The sequence below is a fragment of the Nyctibius grandis genome, chromosome 20 (genome assembly GCF_013368605.1).
Source record: "Nyctibius grandis isolate bNycGra1 chromosome 20, bNycGra1.pri, whole genome shotgun sequence".
In the NCBI taxonomy this organism is placed as follows: Eukaryota; Metazoa; Chordata; class Aves; order Nyctibiiformes; family Nyctibiidae; genus Nyctibius; species Nyctibius grandis.
Genome location: NC_090677.1, coordinates 8,343,764 through 8,363,473, shown reverse-complemented (window position 1 = coordinate 8,363,473; position 19,710 = coordinate 8,343,764). Strand labels below are relative to the sequence as shown.

The window sequence follows — 19,710 nt, the reverse complement described above, 5'->3', positions numbered from 1 at the left end:
CTCTTCTCTCCCTCTCTCCCTTCAGGATGACACAAAACTTTGAAAACCTCAATTTTCTCTGCCAAAATGATAATGTTGTTAAGACTACACAGACCTCGTCATGCATTAATCAGCCAAGATCTAATAGAATACGAGACTATGAGTCCACGCCTCTGCCAAAAAAATTATCATGCATTAGTAGTTAATAATTGCTAGCCAACCATCAGTGAGGATAACGTTTTTCCTTGTCTCTGGTGGAGAAAGAACGTGGCTACCCAAAGCAGCAAGGGTCTGCAAGGGTCAGAAGGAGAGACATCAAACGAATATGACCTCTTGAAATCCCTTCTGATACATCTTTATAGACATGTTGTGCCCAACGGGCACCACAGGGTGTTTTGCGGAGAAACAAACTTATTTAAAAATAAAACTTCTGTACACAAAAATTTCAAGAAGTCCTAACGAAAGGGCAGCAGAATCAATAAACCATCTACATTTTTATATGGAACCATTTTATGAACTCGTCTGTGATACACCCCAGCCTAGGAGAGAGCACACATGCCTGAGAGTGCTACTGCACATAATAAAAATAAATGGACTTATTAAACTCTGAAGCTCAACTTTTTTACACATTCGTTCTCAGAGCTGTAAACTTTTAGGACAGCACACTAGTAACTTATGACTGTAGCAACACGCTGAGCATGATGAAAATCAGGTTTTCTATGCTAAAATCTTGTCTCGTTGAAATCCCACTCACAGGGTGCATCTCTCGGTGGAAGAATCAGAACTGGGTGGCTTTTCTTTTTCGAACTAAACTGTACTCATGCTTAAAAAGCTGGAAGAGGCCCTGGGGAGACACTTGCAGCAGTGCTGGCTCCCACGGGCGAGCTGGGAGGGCTGGCGTGGGGTGTCCATCCTCCAATTTACAGAGTTACTCTTCATCCTCATCCAGCTTGGGGATGTCTCCCAAAGCCCCTTTGCAAACATTTTTGAAAAGTCCATTTAAACCCCACACTGCAGGAAGGTCCTGTTCAACAAGACACAGCAGAAACTAAGCAAGGTGGCGAGTGCTGTTAAAACAAAGTGTTAAGTAAATTGCTTAACAATTAGTTGGAGCGAGACCAGAGGAGGCCATGAAGATGCTCAGAGGGCTGGAGCCCCTCTGCTATGGAGACAGGCTGAGAGAGTTGGGGCTGTTCAGCCTGGAGAAGAGAAGGCTCTGGGGAGACCTTCTAGCACCTTCCAGTACCTGAAGGGGCTACAGGAAAGCTGGAGAGGGGCTTTTTACAAGGGCATGGAGTGACAGGACGAGGGGGAACGGTTTTAAACTGAAAGAGGGGAGATTGAGATGAGATCTCAGGAAGAAATTCTTTGCTGTGAGGGTGGTGAGACCCTGGCCCAGGTTGCCCAGAGCAGCTGTGGCTGCCCCCTCCCTGGCAGTGTTCAAGGCCAGGTTGGATGGGGCTTGGAGCAACCTGGTCTGGTGGAAGGTGTCCCTGCCTGTGGCAGGGGGGTTGGAACTAGATGGTCTTTAAGGTCCCTTCCAACCCAAACCAGTCTATGATAAAAAAAAAATACACTGGCATAATGCAAGAGGGATGACAGGGAGAGCCCTGGCAGGGTCAAGGTGCCCAACTGCCACGGTGGTTCAGCAAAGGCAAAGCCCAGCCCTCCATCGGCATTCACAGAGCTTCCCTGATGCCACTCCAAAGCCGCTTGCAAGGGATGGCAAACCCACCACAGACACGCTTACACTGGCAACAAGACAACGATCTCAATGTCAGAGCAGTGAGATGTGGGAAGAGACTCCTGGGAAGACACTCCTGGGAAGACCTGTGAGGGTGCTGGAAAAAAGCTCTTGAAACTGCAGGTGGAGTCGGTCATTTGGCAAAAAATGAGATGAGGTGAGATGAAACGGATGCCTGGGATAAAGACAGCTGGATTCAATGACCCAGAAGGGCCCTTCCAGTCATATTCCACAACATGAATTTCAAAGCCTTGGTACTTTCATTAATTCACTCTTGCTTTCTAGTCTGCCCTCAGGAAAGCGCAACCATCAACAACTGAAAGCCAGCATGGGGGCTGCTGTATGTCCACCCTGCTGAGGCATCCCGGGGAGCTCACCCCTGCCAGCCCCCCGCAGCACCCGTGGCCGTGCAGCACCCATGGCCGTGCAGCACCCAGGGTCGTGCAGTACCATGCACAACGGAGCTCCACATGCCTGCACTGTCCCTCATTAGGAAGTCAACGGTGGTCGTCACTCCTCCGTGGTGTAGTAATGCCTGTTTTATGTGTATGGATATTTGCCAAGGCCTTCGGCTTTCTCCAGCCATGAAATAAGCACTAGGATAATCAGTCTGCTGTGAGACCTTCCCAGAATACAGAGAGAGGGGAAAAAAAGGAAGGGAAAAAAGATCCTTCTGCCAGTTGCACAGAAAAAACAACATTTCAGACTTGGCATGCTGGAGTCAGCATCCCCAACCAGCACTCCCACCATCACAGATGATGGCAGCTAACAGAATCAATCAGGTTGGAAGAGACCTCTGGGATCATCGAGTCCAACCATTGCCCTGACACCACCATGGCAACTAGACCAGGGCACTAACTGCCATGTCCAGTTTTTTCTTAAACACCTCCAGAGATGGTGACTCCACCACCTCCCTGGGCAGCCCCTTCCAATGGCTAATGACCCTTGCTGAGAAGAAATGCTTCCTAATGGCCAACCTGAACCTCCCCTGGCCAAGCTTGAGGCTGTGTCCTCTTGTCCTATCGCTAGTTGCAAGGGAGAAGAGGCCGACTCCCACTGCGCTACAAACTCCCTTCAGGTAGTTGTAGACTGCAATAATCAGATGGACATGTCGCTCAGCCCCTGGCCAGCATCCAGCACCTGCAAAATTGATGGGTGACGACTGTCACCGGTGCTGCCAAAACCCAACTTCCACCTTTGGGACAAAACCTGTGAGCGTCGCCTCTGTTCTGGCACTCGGCACCAGCCCGTGGGGGCCCTGCTCACATTTCAATTAACAGCATTTGAGGATCTCCAAGGGGGGACAGCAGAGGTGCTGACGTACAACCAGACTGACTTATTTTTATCCTTTATTTCATGCAGCTGCTCTAAACCAACACAGGAAATTACTAAGAAAAAGCTCTGGGATAAATCGAGCTGTCGCAGGAAAGCAGAAGGGTAAGCAGGTGTGCGAGAATGGACATCAGAAATACCAGATTATGGGATTATTATTTTTTTAAAGTCTATTACACAAGCAACAAAAATGTCATTCATTTCACAATCTGGGTCTCTTTTTTTTTTTTCTACCCTTCTTTTTAGCAGTCACTACTGTACAGTTCACATCCAGTTTTTAAAGACATAATGGAATAGGTACTTCCAGCAATCTCAGCCTTAAAATGCATGTCCCCAGAGTGCTTTTTGTTCAGCAAAAGCTTTTGTGGTAATGTTGAGCAGAGGTCATTTGAAATTATTATTTTATATTTAAACTGACAGGGAATCCCACCCCCTTTGAAAAATTAACTCCAGACACTACGTTTCTGCTTCACAGAAGGGAAAAGTCACACAGTCGGAGTCAATTGGCACTAAAAAAAAATGTTGCAGTTACAATGGAAGAGACGAAGGGATTTTTTTACAGAAGGTCATGGGAGAAGTTGCTCATGAGACAACAAATTGGAGTTGGTGCATGCTGACAGCCTTCCAAATAATTTCAGTGCTCCGTACTTCAAGATCCACAAAGCACTTCTCTGGCTCTACCTGTTTACTAACCTGATGCACAGGTGTCCTTCAAAGATGCTACCTAGCAATTTTGCTCTCTTACTGGATGGAGGAGCCACCTTACATCCTCTATCATCAAAATCCTTTAATTCTTCATTGACACACTGCTAGCTACAGAGAGATTTTATTTTCATTTTCCCCTTCGCAGTGTCTTTGGAGTGTTTGTTCTTCCATGCTCTCATAATTCTGAGTCATGTTGAAAATGTATAATTTTCTCCAGAAGGTGTAGACATATGATTATCTTGATTCCTGCCTCTTTTGACATTTCCAATTGTCACCCAAAATCTGTACGGTGTTGTGATGATCATGCTTTTATGTAGTATCTTAAGGATTACAAGGCCAATATTACCATTTCTCTAGTGCCTTTTGCTTCCCTCTCCAAATACGCATTCAAGAGAGAATTTTAAAGGAGTAATATAACCTCCAACAGCAAAGCCTGAAAGTCCTCAGGCTACAAGAGTTTCCTGGGCCACGGGATAAGCTGGATGTTCAACTTGCCGTGCCAGGTCAGGGCCAGGAACTGAGCCTTGGGCCACACCACAGATGAGGTCCTACCAAGCTCCTGGCAATAATTTGAAGTCCTCTCTGCACATTTGCGTGTCTGTGGGACATGAAGTATCCGTATCACCATGCACATTGGCCCAAGGACTGGGGGTAAACAAGGTTTTGCATTTGATTTTGACACAAATGTATGTGGGAGTCGGCCTCTTCTCCCTGGCAACTAGTGATAGGACAAGAGGACACAGCCTCAAGCTTCGCCAGGGGAGGTTCAGGTTGGACATGAGGAAGCATTTCTTCTCAGCAAGGGTCATTAGCCATTGGAAGGGGCTGCCCAGGGAGGTGGTGGAGTCACCATCTCTGGAGGGGTTTAAGAAAAGCCTGGACATGGCACTTAGTGCCATGGTCTAGTTGCCATGGTGGTGTCAGGGCAATGGTTGGACTCGATGATCCCAGAGGGCTCTTCCAACCTGGTTGATTCTGTGATTCTGTGTATGTAGGTTTGCTTCTTATTTTAATTAACAAAATATCCATAGGAAGACTGATTATCCTTTACCTCTAATTGGGACCAACAGAGGTATGTAGTGACAAATTGATGGCAAAAGGAAATTAACACAAATATTTTGGGTGGGAAAGAACTCTGAAAGAAGTGCACCAGATTTCCCCCATCCTGGCCTTTACGATGAATTATTTCCATTGCATCAGAACAACATTTTTTCAGTCCACCAGGGAGAAGTCAGAAAAAGAGAACATCCTCCAAGCAAGCAGAGCAAAACACACACCCATCAGGCATGGAGGTTGTCAGGAACTTTGTTTATCCAGAGGGAGTGTGTTGGGTTTGCTATTTGAGAGTGCTTTCTTTTTTAAAAAAAAAAGGAGAAGAACATTAAGTTTTCCTAGAAAAAGAGGAGTCAAGACTCCCTTAGAGCTTCCTCTGCTTTCTAATGGTTTTGTCTAGAAATATGCTAGGGGAAGTTATTCTAATCATCAGTCTGAGAGCAGGATGTGAGGATGCCACTGATGAGAACACCCACCAACACTCAAACGCTAGCAGACTTGCAATCATTTACAGAACTCATTAATCTAAAGAAAATACTTCAAAAGAAACTTTCATAATTAGAATTGGTGAGCAGCCAGCTTTGCTGAAGTGAGAGAGCATTCCTCCTTTCTCTGTTTCGACCTGAGACACCTTGATGGATGACGATGTATTTGATGGAATAAAGTATTTTGCAATACTTTGGGTACAGTTAAGCTGATAACGGCATTCTTTAAAATGTCTGTACTCCACAGACTTCCTCACTGAGCGGCGATTTCGCCAGGTAAACAGCACAGGGTCACTGCGTTGCCTCTGGTGAGCTCCTGTTCAGAGCAAACAGAGGAAATGAAAGGTATTGCATTACGTCTGTGCCTCTTAAGGAATGGCATTAAGGTACTCAAAACAATTTATCATCTCAGCAAAACTTCCATTAACGTTACCTGATGGCTCAAAGGGAAAGGCACACACCACAGCTCAGCAGAACAAGACAAAGGGAGCAGAGCTCACAGCTTACAACTTGCTTAAGAAAGTGGTATCTTTAAAGGACATTGCGTTATCCAGAAGTGTTAATTTAACTGCTTAAGGAGGCAGCGTATGAGGGAGGCTCTTCCTTTGGCAGCTGTGTGCAACGCCTGTTGTTTTGCAAGAGATCCGTGTTCATCCGAACCAAGCACACAACTTGTTTTTGTTGGAAGGACTTACAATTCCTTCTAAATTACACAGGCCAAAAGAGGGGAAAAAATAAAAAAGAAAAAATAACACCCAAAGATGGTTATGACTAAATTGTGTTCCTTGCTTCAATGGAGCGAGTCCAGAGGAGGGCGACCAAGCTGGTGAAGGGTTTGGAGGGTCTGACCTACGAGGAACGGCTGAGGGGGCTGGGGGTGTTTAGCCTGGAGAAGAGGAGGCTCAGAGGTGACCTTAGTGCAGTCTACAACTACCTGAAGGGAGGTTGTAGCGCAGTGGGAGTCGGCCTCTTCTCCCAGGCAACCAGCGACAGGACAAGAGGACACAGCCTCAAGCTTGGCCAGGGGAGGTTCAGGTTGGACATTAGGAAGCATTTCTTCTCAGCAAGGGTCATTAGCCATTGGAAGGGGCTGCCCAGGGAGGTGGTGGAGTCACCATCTCTGGAGGGCTTTAAGAAAAGCCTGGACATGGCACTTAGTGCCCTGGTCTAGTTGCCATGGTGGTGTCAGGGCAATGGTTGGACTCGATGATCCCCGAGGGCTCTTCCAACCTCATTGATTCTGAGATTCTGTAATGGCAGCTTTAGTCTGTTTTTTATTTTAAGAAAAAACATCTCCTTCCGTGCCAATGCTCACTGGAAGGTGAGGAAATCAAGTAACACCAGAAAAACAGAGAAACATTAAATGCTTATGCATACCAGCAGGCTCGTGGATAAATCCTGGCAGCTAACAAATGCAAAGCAATGCCCTGAGACCATTAGTGTCACCTGCTGTCCCACCACTCCTTCAGCAGCACATGGCAATTGCAGAAACTAGTTATTTACACCCTGGAGAAGCAGAGAACACACATTACTAGTTATTTACACCGTGGAGAAGCAGAGAACACACATTACTAGTTATTTACACCGTGGAGAAGCAGAGAACACACATTACACAGCACTTCCACACGTTTTGCACCATCTCTCAGGTGATATATACTCCCCCAAGCTGTCACATCTGATCATCTTGCCACTTCACTACATTTATCCCCACTCTTTAAGGGTCTTGGAAAAGGCTGATGGAGGAGCCCAGAGCTGACCTGAATACACCTGGGTGTCACGTCAGCACCTCAGTGCCTCAATCTGCTTTTTAAACACAGCCTTATCTGTGGCCTCTATTGCTTAAATACATTGACCCAGAGAATTTCTGACTTTCAACAAGGATAAATTACTTTTGTCACTCATTTATTTACTTTTATTTGTTTCTTTTTGAAGGATTCTCTCTAGTTTTAGACTATTATTAAATGCATGGTAGTAATACAGCATCATTCACAATGATGTCAGGTGAGGTGGGAAGTCAGAGACTTGGGCAGTCAGCCACAAAGACAGGGAAATGCCCAGAAAAAAAAATCAGGAGCTGCTGAAGGTAAAGTAGCATCAATGGAACGAATCACATACAATAAAGGCACGTTCAGATAAACATACAGCAAAATTTAGTGAATTTTAAAGGGAAGAAATTTCATCTGAGCCCTGATGATGCTTTTGCACCACTTTACATTCCTTTCTGGGTAGGATTAGTGGATTATTGTCTAGTCCTGGCACTGGTAGTCCACCTGAGAGATGTGAACTCCATTTACCAAACGCCTCCCCTGCAAGGCTTAGGTGCTATTTCAAGTAAATACTCTCTTCTCCTCAGCTGCTGTGTGAGAATCCTGATACACAACAACAAAAAAAGAGATGAAACAGAGAGAAGCAATGAGCTACAGGCAAAATGCTAAGAAACATATATACAAAGTAAAATCAAAACTCTGATATGAATTTCACTGGTATTTCACTGCTAAACTCAGCATTACTCTTAGTAAAGATCAATCAATCAAGACTGGAATAAAGATTTTTGTCTTAAAGACAGTTCTTTCCCTTTAATAGAAATAACAAGGGGAAAATCATAGCAGGTGGCAATGCATTGGGGCTAGAATCGAGCTGTGCTTCATTTATTTAATGGGGTGGTCCTCCTGGTGATCGCTTCTCAGAATTAGCAGAGCCACACAGCAGAGAGGAAAAGAGAAATAAAGGCACCTCAAATGCTTCAATGATATTTTGTTCAACATCTTGCAGCTCCTAGGCATCTCATAGGCACGGTCTTCTATAAATAAAAATGTGAGGACATATTATTATTATGCTGTGACTCATGAAATTTGTATCTGCAGGGAGCCAGGGACTGTGGCTTTTCCTCTGGGCTCTCTGGTGCTGTCTGCTGGGTCAATTAAAATATCGAGATTTCTCTTCACACAAAGCCTTTCCTCTCCCTTTGCTTATTCTGAGTGTTTCACGTCTTCCCTTCACAACCTCATCACCACTGTAAATCACAGAAAATTAATGTCGATGCTACGTTCCTGAAACAAGACTGCTTTTGCCTCTTGACAACAAAACCCCGAAGCCAAAATGTCAGAAATTCAAATGGAAATACAATATTACAAATAAATCTGTGGACATCTCCTGATAAACTCCTGCAGACCTAGGCTGATGCAATGCTCTCTCCTTGACCCCCAGAACAGAAATAGCTTCTAATTCCTCGTCCTGCTGAAGAGTCTATGTCGGGCAATACGAAGTGAAGAGGGGTTATAGCTCTCATAAAATATTCACACCACTGGCTCTTTATACAGCACTATCTCCTGAGCATGATTAATCACATGCTATTATTTAAAGTTCCTATAGCACGGGAGTTTATGTTTCACTACCATTCACCGATTAGATTATGGAAAATTAGTTTCAGATGAACTGTTTGGTTCAGGTAGATTAATCCACTCTGATGATGCCTATCAGCCAATCGAACTCCTTCTTCAAACCAACTGACCATGTCCCTGGGGTTATCCAGAAAGCAATAAACAACCAGGGAGAGCTTCTCTCCACCTGGTAGTAATTGTTCTGCAAGCACTTGTCTCTTACTTCTATCTAAGACAGACATTTATCCTGCTATTTAGTATAATTAAAGCCTAGGTACTAATCTAAAGCTCCTACCCAGGGAGCAGTCGTCTGATGGCAGCAGATTCACAGCATGCACAACAGCCTTAATTTCAATAACATGTTGAGCTGATGAGGAGGAAGAAAAGGGTGAAGTAGGTAATGACATCTCCAGGAGCTCCGGATGCATTCGCTGCCCAGACAGTGTGCACAGGGGATCAGCACCAGCAACGTCCAGAAGACGCAGTGTCCTTTGGCCATCGTTTGCCTCCAGTTTGGATGGGAAAGCTGCTGCATCTTCACAATACAAAGGGGCACCACGCCACCCATGTTCCAGCTAAGGGGCTTGAGCCCAGCACAAGAGCCACTGGCTATTTGAAGCCAACACTAATTCATCTCATACATTATTAGAAGAGACCAGAAATACACGTGGAAACATACGACACCACTATGTGAACATTGCTATCCTGTCAGATGAGAATCATAGAATGGTTTGGGTTGGAAGGGACCTTAAAGATCATCTAGTTCCAACCCCCCTGCCACAGGCAGGGACACCTTATCCTCCAAGGTAAAGGCCACTAGTTTGCCAGCTCAGCTTACCTCTTACAATGATGTTGGTGGACTTTTTCGCAGGATTTCCTACGTTGTTGTTGGCGATGCAACTGTATGTGCCAGCATCTTCTGAGGTGATGGCAGGTATCGTTAAAGTGCCGCCGTTCAGGACCGCCTTCTCGGGCAGGATGCCGGCAGACCTCACCCACGTCAGGCTGGGGGCTGGCTCCCCTCCTGTCGTCACACAGACTAAGGTGATCGCTTCTCCAGGGTTCACCACTATTGGGTCATCCACAAGAAGCTTAATTGAAGGGGATGCTGCAAAACACAAGAGGAAGAGACAAGTGAAGCAGGGCTACGTCTGTGGTGGTGCTCAGCCCTGACAAGCACACTCAAGCCAACTGAGATCAGCAAAGGCACTTCAGCTACAGCGCTCTCCACACAACTGTGTGCCCTCCGAGAAGGGTGCTCCCCATCCCGACGCTCCCCCTGACACCACGTTTCTCATCTTGCTCACTCATCATCTTTCACCTTGCTGTCAAACTGCCAACGAGGATTTATGTATGGACAACCCTGCAGCTGTACTTGGGGAGTAACGTATAATGTATGGGACAGGTGCCAGCACACTGGATTTTAAACCTTGGAAGAAAGGAGTTAGTAACAATCTTCTTATTTGGCATGGAAAGCACGTTGTTCTCGTCAAGTCAGATCCTACCCATTGAAAACCAGCCCTCTTAATCCACCCGCCTCCCTGATGAACCGCTTGGGACCTGGCTGCCAACTGAGATGAATTTGTAGAGTTTGAGTTGGGTCTGTTGAATCAGGAAGTCATCCCCTCTGGGACAACATCTCCTTGCACACTGGGAAACTCAAGAACCCAGCACAGATGCTTTTTTCCCTGCATGGGCTGTGCAACCTGCAGCGCTCAGCCGCAGCAGACAGCGTGGTCATGGCTCCATCTCCTCACAGACACATGGGAGAGGTGCAGACTTGGGTCCCTACTAACCCCCCCAGAACAGCCAGGGTGGCACAGGCTGAGTGACCAGCTGCAGGGGCTTTGTTTGGGCAGGACCACCAAACCAGCCGAACTACATTGCAGCAGATATATAAATGTCATCTTCTCTTCCATGAAGTATCTGCATATATTTCTGCTCCCATCTGCAAGGGGAGGAACAGAAATGCTCAGTATGAAGGGACAGGGCAGAGCATTTTAGGTGTTGGAAGATAAAAATCAATATTTGATCTGTGAGATCCCTTGTCATTGTGTTGAGGGATCCACCCTTGCTGGATTCAGGCTTTGCTTGAAGGCATACCCTAAACCATGTAATCGATGAGCCAATATATATTGCTAGTACAGAAAAAGCATCCACACTAAATAAACACAGGCATAAAGGTGAACGATTGAAATTCAGGGCAAAGAATACCAGAAAATGTGACAATAAAAAATGAAAGGAAATAAAAAGGTTACATCCAAAAATCATATCACTATCCTCATTATTACAGAGAGATATTCTTGTGGGTTCTGCTTTATATATGAATCTTATTTCAACATTAAAGGAATACACACTAATCACTAAAGGCAAATACAAGAGTCAACCATAAAATAAGTTTCCTTCATTTGGAGTTCCCCCAAGAGGAATTAGCTTTCTCTGCGTTCAGAAGCTGGGGCACACAAATGGGAAGCACTTCACTTATACCTGTCCTAGCACAGAGAAAACAGGCAACCCCCAGCCAGGGAAACACTTCAAGAGAGAAGGAGAGCTCAGGTCTACAAAGTCCCCTCTTCCAGCTCCTCCCAGCTTGGGACCCTGCAGATACTTCCCAGCATAAATTCATGGAAGCAACTTAAAGGTGAAGAAACTGGGCGCATGGCTTAAAATACAGACAGAAAACAAGTCAGCACTGCCCACTGTGTCTCTGCTCATGTCCCCTGACCTCATATTCTTTCACCAGTTGATGCATCCATCAGCTGATGGACCCCTGTTCTGGGATTAGAGGTATGAAACCACGCAGTATGTCATGTTTTATGCTTAAGGAGATTTTGCTTGGGCGAAGGTGGCAGAAACACAGATCCACGTACCTGCTGTGCAACTAGACCTGAGCTCCAGACCTGTAGGGTCATCACTAACCAAGGGGTAGTACTCAGCTGGCCCCTCTTTCTCTCTTCCTGAGTTTAATGATTTTTCCTGAACATCTCTGGCAAGGAGCTGCTCTCAGCTCTCACTAAACATCAAGTCATGAGACAGGGAACAAGAGAACCACAAATAACACTTCGAAACTTAGAACAAAAGATGAAAGCTCCAACAATGTCAACCCAACCTGGTGGTACTGTTTACCATAATGGCCTCATAATCCTCCAGATGAAAGGGGGTCCTTTCCCATCCTTCAGGTAGAGAGACAAAGAGAGCAGCTGATGTGATAAAAATGCTGTGATACCTCCCTTTCATCACTGCACTCAAAACAGTAAGTACATGAAAATTATGGTTTGCATATAGCAATTCCTCTTTGCTTACACATTTCACTTAACTGCAACCTATCCCACCAGAAAATCAGCAATACACTCAACTACTGCTGTTAAAAGCCTGATATAAACCCAAGAATATTAAGAAATTCAGAAGATGTGAAGGTTTCCAGCAAATGAAACTCAGCATATAAAGGGTCAAATGCCTGTTATGAACAGAACACAAATCCACAGCAAGAACAAGCTATTATTTTGATATTTCTCTGCTTGAAATGCTAGACAATCAGCATCATATCACAACACACCATAACACAGAACCTCTTATTTTCAGCTTTAAGGTGCAACTGAGGATAGAATGGGGTCTACCGTGCTGTTGGCCTGATTTATTGCCGTGTGCACGCTGCCAAGTTCTTGCCTAGGAATAAAGAGATTGGAAGATTCCTGGTGGCCACTTGGACTTTGCCCTTCCACCGCTGCCACCCCATGCTCGCCCATCTCTGAGAGAGCAACCTCTGCTCCCAATGCAATCAACATGGACCTCTCCTTCCAGCCAGGGATTGGGAAAGGTGGTAGTCAACACCCAGCTGCTCATGGGCCAAACATGAGCTGGAGACCTGTAGTTTCTCATCACGCCTGTGATCTGTTGTCTTGGCAAAGAGAGGTGAGAGAGGGAAAAAAAAAAAAAAAGAGAAGCAGGGAGAGTTAGTCAGGGAATGAAGGAGGCAAATGGCAAAAATCCCAAATGCTCAGGAACTCCAGCGACGTGTTCAGACACCACGGGGTGGCAGAAAGGTGGCTTTAGCTCTAAGTTAGACAGTGCTTGTGTTCACTTCTCTATGTCAGCCTGGACTTAGATATGGAAAGGCGTGGGGCTAAATCACAAGGTTAGTCACCTGTTGGAAGACTTGAATTAATTGACAGCATGTAGGGCTTCTGCAGGTCTGCTTTAGTGGATAGCTCCTCTGTTTGACTCCATCCAGAAATGGCTGGAGAACCTCTCCTATGAAGACAGGCTGAGAGAGCTGGGGCTGTTCAGCCTGGAGAAGAGAAGGCTCAGGGGAGACCTTCTAGCACCTTCCAGTACCTGAAGGGGCTACAGGAAAGCAGGAGAGGGGCTTTTTACAAGGGCATGGAGTGACAGGACGAGGGGGAACAGTTTTAAACTGAAAGAGGGGAGATTGAGATGAGATATAAGGAAGAAATTATTTCTTGTGAGGGTGGTGGGACACTGGCCCAGGCTGCCCAGAGAAGCTGTGGCTGCCCCCTCCCTGGCAGTGTTCAAGGCCAGGTTGGATGGGGCTGGGAACAGCCTGGTCTGGTGGAAGGTGTCCCTGCCCATAGCAGGGGGTTGGAACTAGATGACCTTTAAGGTCCCTTCCAACCCAAACCCTTCTATGATTGTATGATCCTATGAAATGCTTTCCCCTCCCAAACCAGAGGAAACACCTCTAACTGCTCCCCACAGGGTGCTGCAGCAATGCAGCTGCAAACAGCTGCCTCTCCCCAGAGATGAGGAACGCAAAGCTGTAGCACAGAAAGGAGTAATGAAGGCACAACGACATAACTCCATGTGACAGCAGGGGCAGTAAGCCCTGAACTGGGCTGCCCAGGGTTGCTGCAGAATTTCTCTCTCTTCCAGGTTTTCTGAGCAAACATCTGTTAGACACAAAGTTTAGGACTAGCTGGTGTCTGAGGGAAATGGAGCTCACTATCGTGTGAGATCTCTCCCTGTTCTAGTTTCAATGACAGCAAGAGGTACTGCCAAAGAGTGATTCCTCTTATCTACCTTGAGCAAGAATCTTCCCCTGTGGTATCTGTCTCTCCCTGCTGACTGCAGACAGAGCCCAAAGATTAGTTTAATCTAGACAGGTAAGATTTAGATGGCAGAAGATGGGTGACATCCATCCCACCTTTAGGATGAGGATTTACAAACACATCAGGAGCCTAGAGATGGGAATGGGCAGAAAGTGCCGGTTTTAACAATGTACATGGACTAACCTCCCACTGATCCCAGTGTTTCACAAATCCTCTTGGATCCTGGCACTTTCAGAAAACTGAAATTTTGATCTAATACTGTAAAATGGATTTGTTGTCTTATTTATTTTTCAACTTTTGGGGCTAAACACAACACACGGCATAAATCTGAACTGTGTAATTCATCGCCACACCATATTTTTTTGGTCCAGCATGATTAAAAATTGGCGGAGGCATTTATAAAGATGACAAGATGATCCAGAACAATTATAATAGTGATGATAATACCAAAAATATTGTCGAAGGATTATTAAAACTCATGCTTCAGGGCATAAAATGGTATCTTTTTTCTGGCATGGGAGAGCAGACTATCATATATCTGTCTACTGCACCCTTTTCATGCACTCTTCTGAAATGTCTCCTACTGGCTCTTGAGGACAGACATGAGATCTGGTCCAAAAGGACAATGTATGTGTTTATACATCCTTTGCATTTGTAAAGCACCTAGCATGAATCTCTCCAACCAGGAGACCCATGATGCAGTCCCAGCTCAAGCTGTGGTATTTGTTTAGATAGAAGGAAATCACAGAATCACAGAATCAACCAGGTTGGAAGAGCCCTCTGGGATCATCGAGTCCAACCATTGCCCTGACACCACCATGGCAACTAGACCAGAGCACTAAGTGCCATGTCCAGGCTTTTCTTAAACACCTCCAGAGATGGTGACTCCACCACCTCCCTGGGCAGCCCCTTCCAATGTCTCATGACCCTTTCTGAAAAGAAATTCTTCCTAATGTCTAACCTGAACGTCCCCTGGCGAAGCTTGAGGCTGTGTCCTCTTGTCCTATTCATGTAATTCATGTAAATCATGTAATTGAGTCAGAAGGAAGAGGAGATAAAGACTTCTCCAAAAGATCTTGCTCTTATTAAAATGACACTTATAAAAACTAGTACATGCAATTGTGTATTACTGGTACGAGTCTGAAATGCACTGGGTTTGCCTTTAGTACATATATGGCTTTGGGCAGTCAGGCTTCAGCCTCCAAGATACAAGTGGTTTCAACCAATGGCATCCACACCAACCGTGGGAGCAGAAATACAAGTGTGAGCCCAGCTCTCCTCTTCCACTTCTACAGCCCAGCCTTGAGAAGACCCTCACATCCTTACAAACAAGCTTTCACCTGGTCCCAAACGAGATCATTTAAAAAGATACATATTGCAGTGACAGTCAGGCAGCAATTTGTGCCTTCAGTCTTGATTTTATTATTTAAGTTTTACAAAATTTAGTTTCACCAAGCAAGGTACTTGGCTGGTCTCCACGTTTACACAGGGCTCTTCTCACATGAAAGGCACGTCACAACTGAAGAGCTTCAAAGCCCCCAGAACTCAGCAGGTAGATGTGCAATCAAAAGAAAAGTTGTGCAACTGCACCAGCCCAGAAGTTTCTTCTGCTAAACAGCTGCCTCCTGACATAAGGGCGAGCTCCTCACTTTCTGCTTAAATCTTGCAGAGATCCCACAAAGTGCCATTGAAAAGTAGGGATATATTTTATTATTTTCTACTGCTATAGTCTTCTGGATTTAATTTAATCTTACATTATGTCTTTTATTTATTTCTGCTGTCTTCCTTCCTATTCATCTCTTCTCTAAACTAAATAGCCTGAATTTCACTCCCTCCCTCATAGCCCCAGAGCTCCATCTGTTCATATTACAAAACCCTGTGTCACAGTTCGGTTCACGGAGACACACTGACACACACACACATGCAGACACAGGACCAATGTCCTCAATTTCTTGTAGAGTTGAAGAGTGATAGATTCTACAGTTTAAGTAATGCTCAGTACCAGTTTGGAAAGTTGAGCACCAGCACCAACACAACTGTGCAATACCAGAACTGATGGAGACACAGGAGGTGCTCACGTACGAAATTTTATGTTTATACAGAATTCCTAAAGCAACAAAAACATCCCTGCCAAGAGGAGTCACAGAATCAACCAGGTTACAAGAGACCTCAAGGATCAGAGTCCAACTGTTGCCCTGACACCACCATGGCAACTAGACCAGGGCACAAAGTGCCATGGCCAGGCTTTTCTTAAACCCCTCCAGAGATGGTGACTCCACCACCTCCCTGGGCAGCCCCTTCCAATGGCTAATGACCCTTGCTGAGAAGAAATGCTTCCTCATGTCCAACCTGAACCTCCCCTGGCCAAGCTTGAGGCTGTGTCCTCTTGTCCTGTCGCTGGTTGCCTGGGAGAAGAGGCCGACTCCCACTTCACTACACCCTCCCTTCAGGTAGTTGTAGACTGCACTAAGGTCACCTCTGAGCCTCCTCTTCTCCAGGCTAAACAACCCCAGCTCCCTCAGCCGGAGTGTATTATCACCCCCACAGCCACTTCCAAAGCTTCACCCTGGCTGAGCTCTCTCTTAGATGACTACCAGTCATCAGGATTAACATGATGAACGCTGGACCATCCAGGTTTGGCAAGCAAAGCATCTCCCAGCCAGAACCTTCACCCCGGCACTGGCAGAGACTCAGCCAGGCAACCTGCCCAGCGGAAACTTTCTTTCAACTCTCTGATAGAAATAAGAAAATTCATTATAAACCAATAGCAAGCTTTGGTAAATATTTCCACGGGTGAGTGCATGGAACAAGCTTTGCAAACACCCTATTTGGCCATCGCAATGAGAACAGCTCAGTGTTCAAAAGAGCTCTGCATCTTCACTGCCCTTTAGAAGTCGGGGTTTCTGAGCTCCAGTCCCACATTTCAAAGTCATGGTTGGTTTGCCAGGGGACAAAGAAAGCCGCAGTGCCACGGCGAGCTCTTCCCCGCAAAGAACAAGGCACTACTCATGACGAGGGAAACTGTTCAGGTCCCCATTCATATTGCAGCTGCATCCTTTTTAAAGGGACTTCAATTCAGAGGCTTTCGTGTACAAGTATTGCTTCTGCATCCAGTGTATTTCACAGGAGTGTAGAGCCTGGCTGGGAACTCCACAGTGCATATGAGAAAGTGCTACTGGAAGCACAACGGGTCACAACACATGACCCTGCTAGCAAGTCACCGCAGAGAATTTAAATCAGAACTGCATCAGGTTTTTTTACCTACCATTAACATGTGCACACAAGATGAGTTAGGCACTGACATCACACAGATAGAGATTAATTATAAAATGTGGCTACAACATATATCAATCCTCACAGAGTAACAACACAGCATGCAGCACTCACTGGTTTTGATTAACGACTGGGGCAAAAGTTTCTCAGATCCAGCACAAAGCTAGCAGTCATTAAGTCATCATTACCACCCTAAGATACACCCTTATCTATATCAGTTTACCAAGCACCTTCGATGTAACGACCTAGCTCTACAACTAAATGCCTCCAGTTTAAAGGGAGCTGCCACAGGATCATCGGCAGGGAGACTGGAAACATCTGGAGACAGGCTGTGCGGCCATTCAGCATGACTTGGACAGACTGGAGAGCTGGGCAAAGAGGAACCTAATGAGGTTCAACAAGGATAAGTGCAGAGTCCTGCACCTGGGAAGGAGTAATAAAATGCACCAGTCCAGGTTAGGAGGTGATCTGCTAGAGAGCAGCTCCGTGGAGAAGGACCTTGGAGTCCTGATGGACAACAAGTTATCCATGGGACAGCAATGTGCCCTTGTGGCCAAGAAGGCCAGTGGTGTCCTGGGGTGCATTAAGAAGAGTGTGTCCAGCAGATCGAGGGAGGTCCTCCTCCCCCTCTACTCTACCCTGGTGAGACCTCACCTGGAGTATTGCGTTCAGTTCTGGGCTCCCCAGTTCAAGAGGGACAGAGATCTACTGGAGAGAGTCCAACGGAGGGCTACGAGGATGATGAAGGGACTGGAACACCTGCCTTAGGAGGAAAGGCTGAGAGACCTGGGGCTTTTTAGTCTGAAGAAGAGAAGACTGAGAGGGGATCTGATTAATGGGTATAAATATATGAGGGCTGGGTGTCAAGAGGAAAGGGGCAACCTCTTGTCACTTGTGCCCTGCGATAGGACAAGGGGCAATGGATGCAAGCTGGAGCACAGGAAGTTCAACCTCAACATGAGGAAGAACTTCTTTGCTGTAAGGGTTACAGAGCACTGGAACAGGCTCCCCAGAGAGGGTGTGGAGTCTCCTTCTCTGGAGACTTTCAAGCCCCATCTGGATGTGTTCCTGTGTAACCTGCCCTAGATTGGTCCTGCTCTGGCAGGGGGTTGGACTCGATGATCTCCAGAGGTCCCTTCCAAGCCCTGACATTCTAGGATTCTGTGATCTTCTCATCAATGATCAGATACTGATGTTCCCTGAACTTGAAAGAAGCGGAGCCTCTACTGCTACCTGGGAGAGAGAGTACACTGGGAGGAAAAAGATGTCTCTCATTGATGCAACATACAGAAAAAAATCTGACACCAACGTGTATTATAATTACAGTGAGACAAATATATGTATTTAGTCTGGGTACATGGAATTGAGAAAATGTCACAACTGGCTTTAGGGATTACTGGAAATGCAAAAGAAAACTAATACTTTAATAGCAATATCAAAGTAGAGGCAGAAAGTCATGTCCTTGACAACTCACTCATCTGTGATGAATAAGAATGAAAAGGCATTATTTCCTCCAGTTTTGCAAGTTATTTTATACGCAGAACTGAAGTAATAGAACATAATTGAATTATACTTTCATACATGCCCGTGTGTGTGTGTATGTATCCGTTTAATTTGCAGCCATGATTTCTTGCAGGAATACAATCCATATACTCCTAACTATGCACGTTATGAATAGACCCTTTCAAGTCAGAGCAAAAAAAAAGAAAACATCTGAGGTCCCTGCTGGGCTGGGAGCATGGGAGCATCATTTCTGTACTTATTTACTCAGTAAAGTTCAAAAAAGAATAGATTATAATTCCCAGCTGAGGTCCAGAATTTAAAATACAGGGTAAAAATAAACTTATTGACCCCACTGCCACAGCATGCTGCAATATGGTAGGTCCTTTCTTTTAATCAACAGATCTTAAAAAAAATAAAATAAAATAAATAAAATAAAATAAAATAAAATAAACATAAAAGCAAACTCCCCAAAACCCCCAAACTGCAGTTTGCCCAGGGTCGTGTCGAGATGGCTTTTGAATGTCTCTGAGGATGAAGACTCCACAACCAACCTCTCTGGGCAACCCATGCCAACGCTCAGTCCCCCTGACTGTAAAAATTTATTATTATAGTCAGTGTCATGTAGTGAACAGTCACGTAGAGCTTTGAACTTCAGTGGTGTCTCGTTCAGCTGCTCCATGTAATCTCAGCACAGAAGAGCAGCAAAATACTCCAGCTGTACCAGCTTCCAGTTCTAAACACCTTTGTGTTTAGACACATAAAACAGACGTGCTCACCTTACATCACAACCTTATTTTTGTGTCACTCGCTCTTTTTCCCATTTTATCATTGCCTTTGAAATTCCAACACTTGCAGGGGCAGAGAAAATAAAGGCAAATGGCTCAAACTCTAATTCTTTCATGTGTCCTTTTTTTTTTACTTAATACATGGAATTAATGAAGTAACATATTCTGAGACAAGATTTCAGTAGTTCAAGCATTTTAGGGTTCTCATCTTCACAAAAGCACCCTGAGCTGTTCTAGCGCAAAGGGGTGGCTCCCCGTGCCCCAGGGCAGCTGCCCCCCATGATTGCTGAAGACGCCCATCAGACTGGGGTGGACATGCCCCCCATGTACCAGCAGTCACTGCTCAATTTGTATATGCTACCTGGTCAGAGATAAAAAAAACCTCATTTTTTTCAGTTTCCCCTG

General features: G+C 45.5%; 1 protein-coding gene across 2 annotated transcripts in view; it reads right to left on the bottom strand.

Annotated features, from left to right (window-relative positions):
• Positions 1-19,710, bottom strand: part of MDGA2 (MAM domain containing glycosylphosphatidylinositol anchor 2) — a 320,069-nt gene that overhangs the window by 129,140 nt on the left and 171,219 nt on the right. For both annotated transcript variants that reach the window (XM_068416528.1, XM_068416529.1), the window contains one exon: positions 9,517-9,786. In XM_068416528.1, the coding sequence (XP_068272629.1) occupies positions 9,517-9,786 (270 nt within the window). The remainder of the gene's footprint in view (positions 1-9,516; positions 9,787-19,710) is intronic.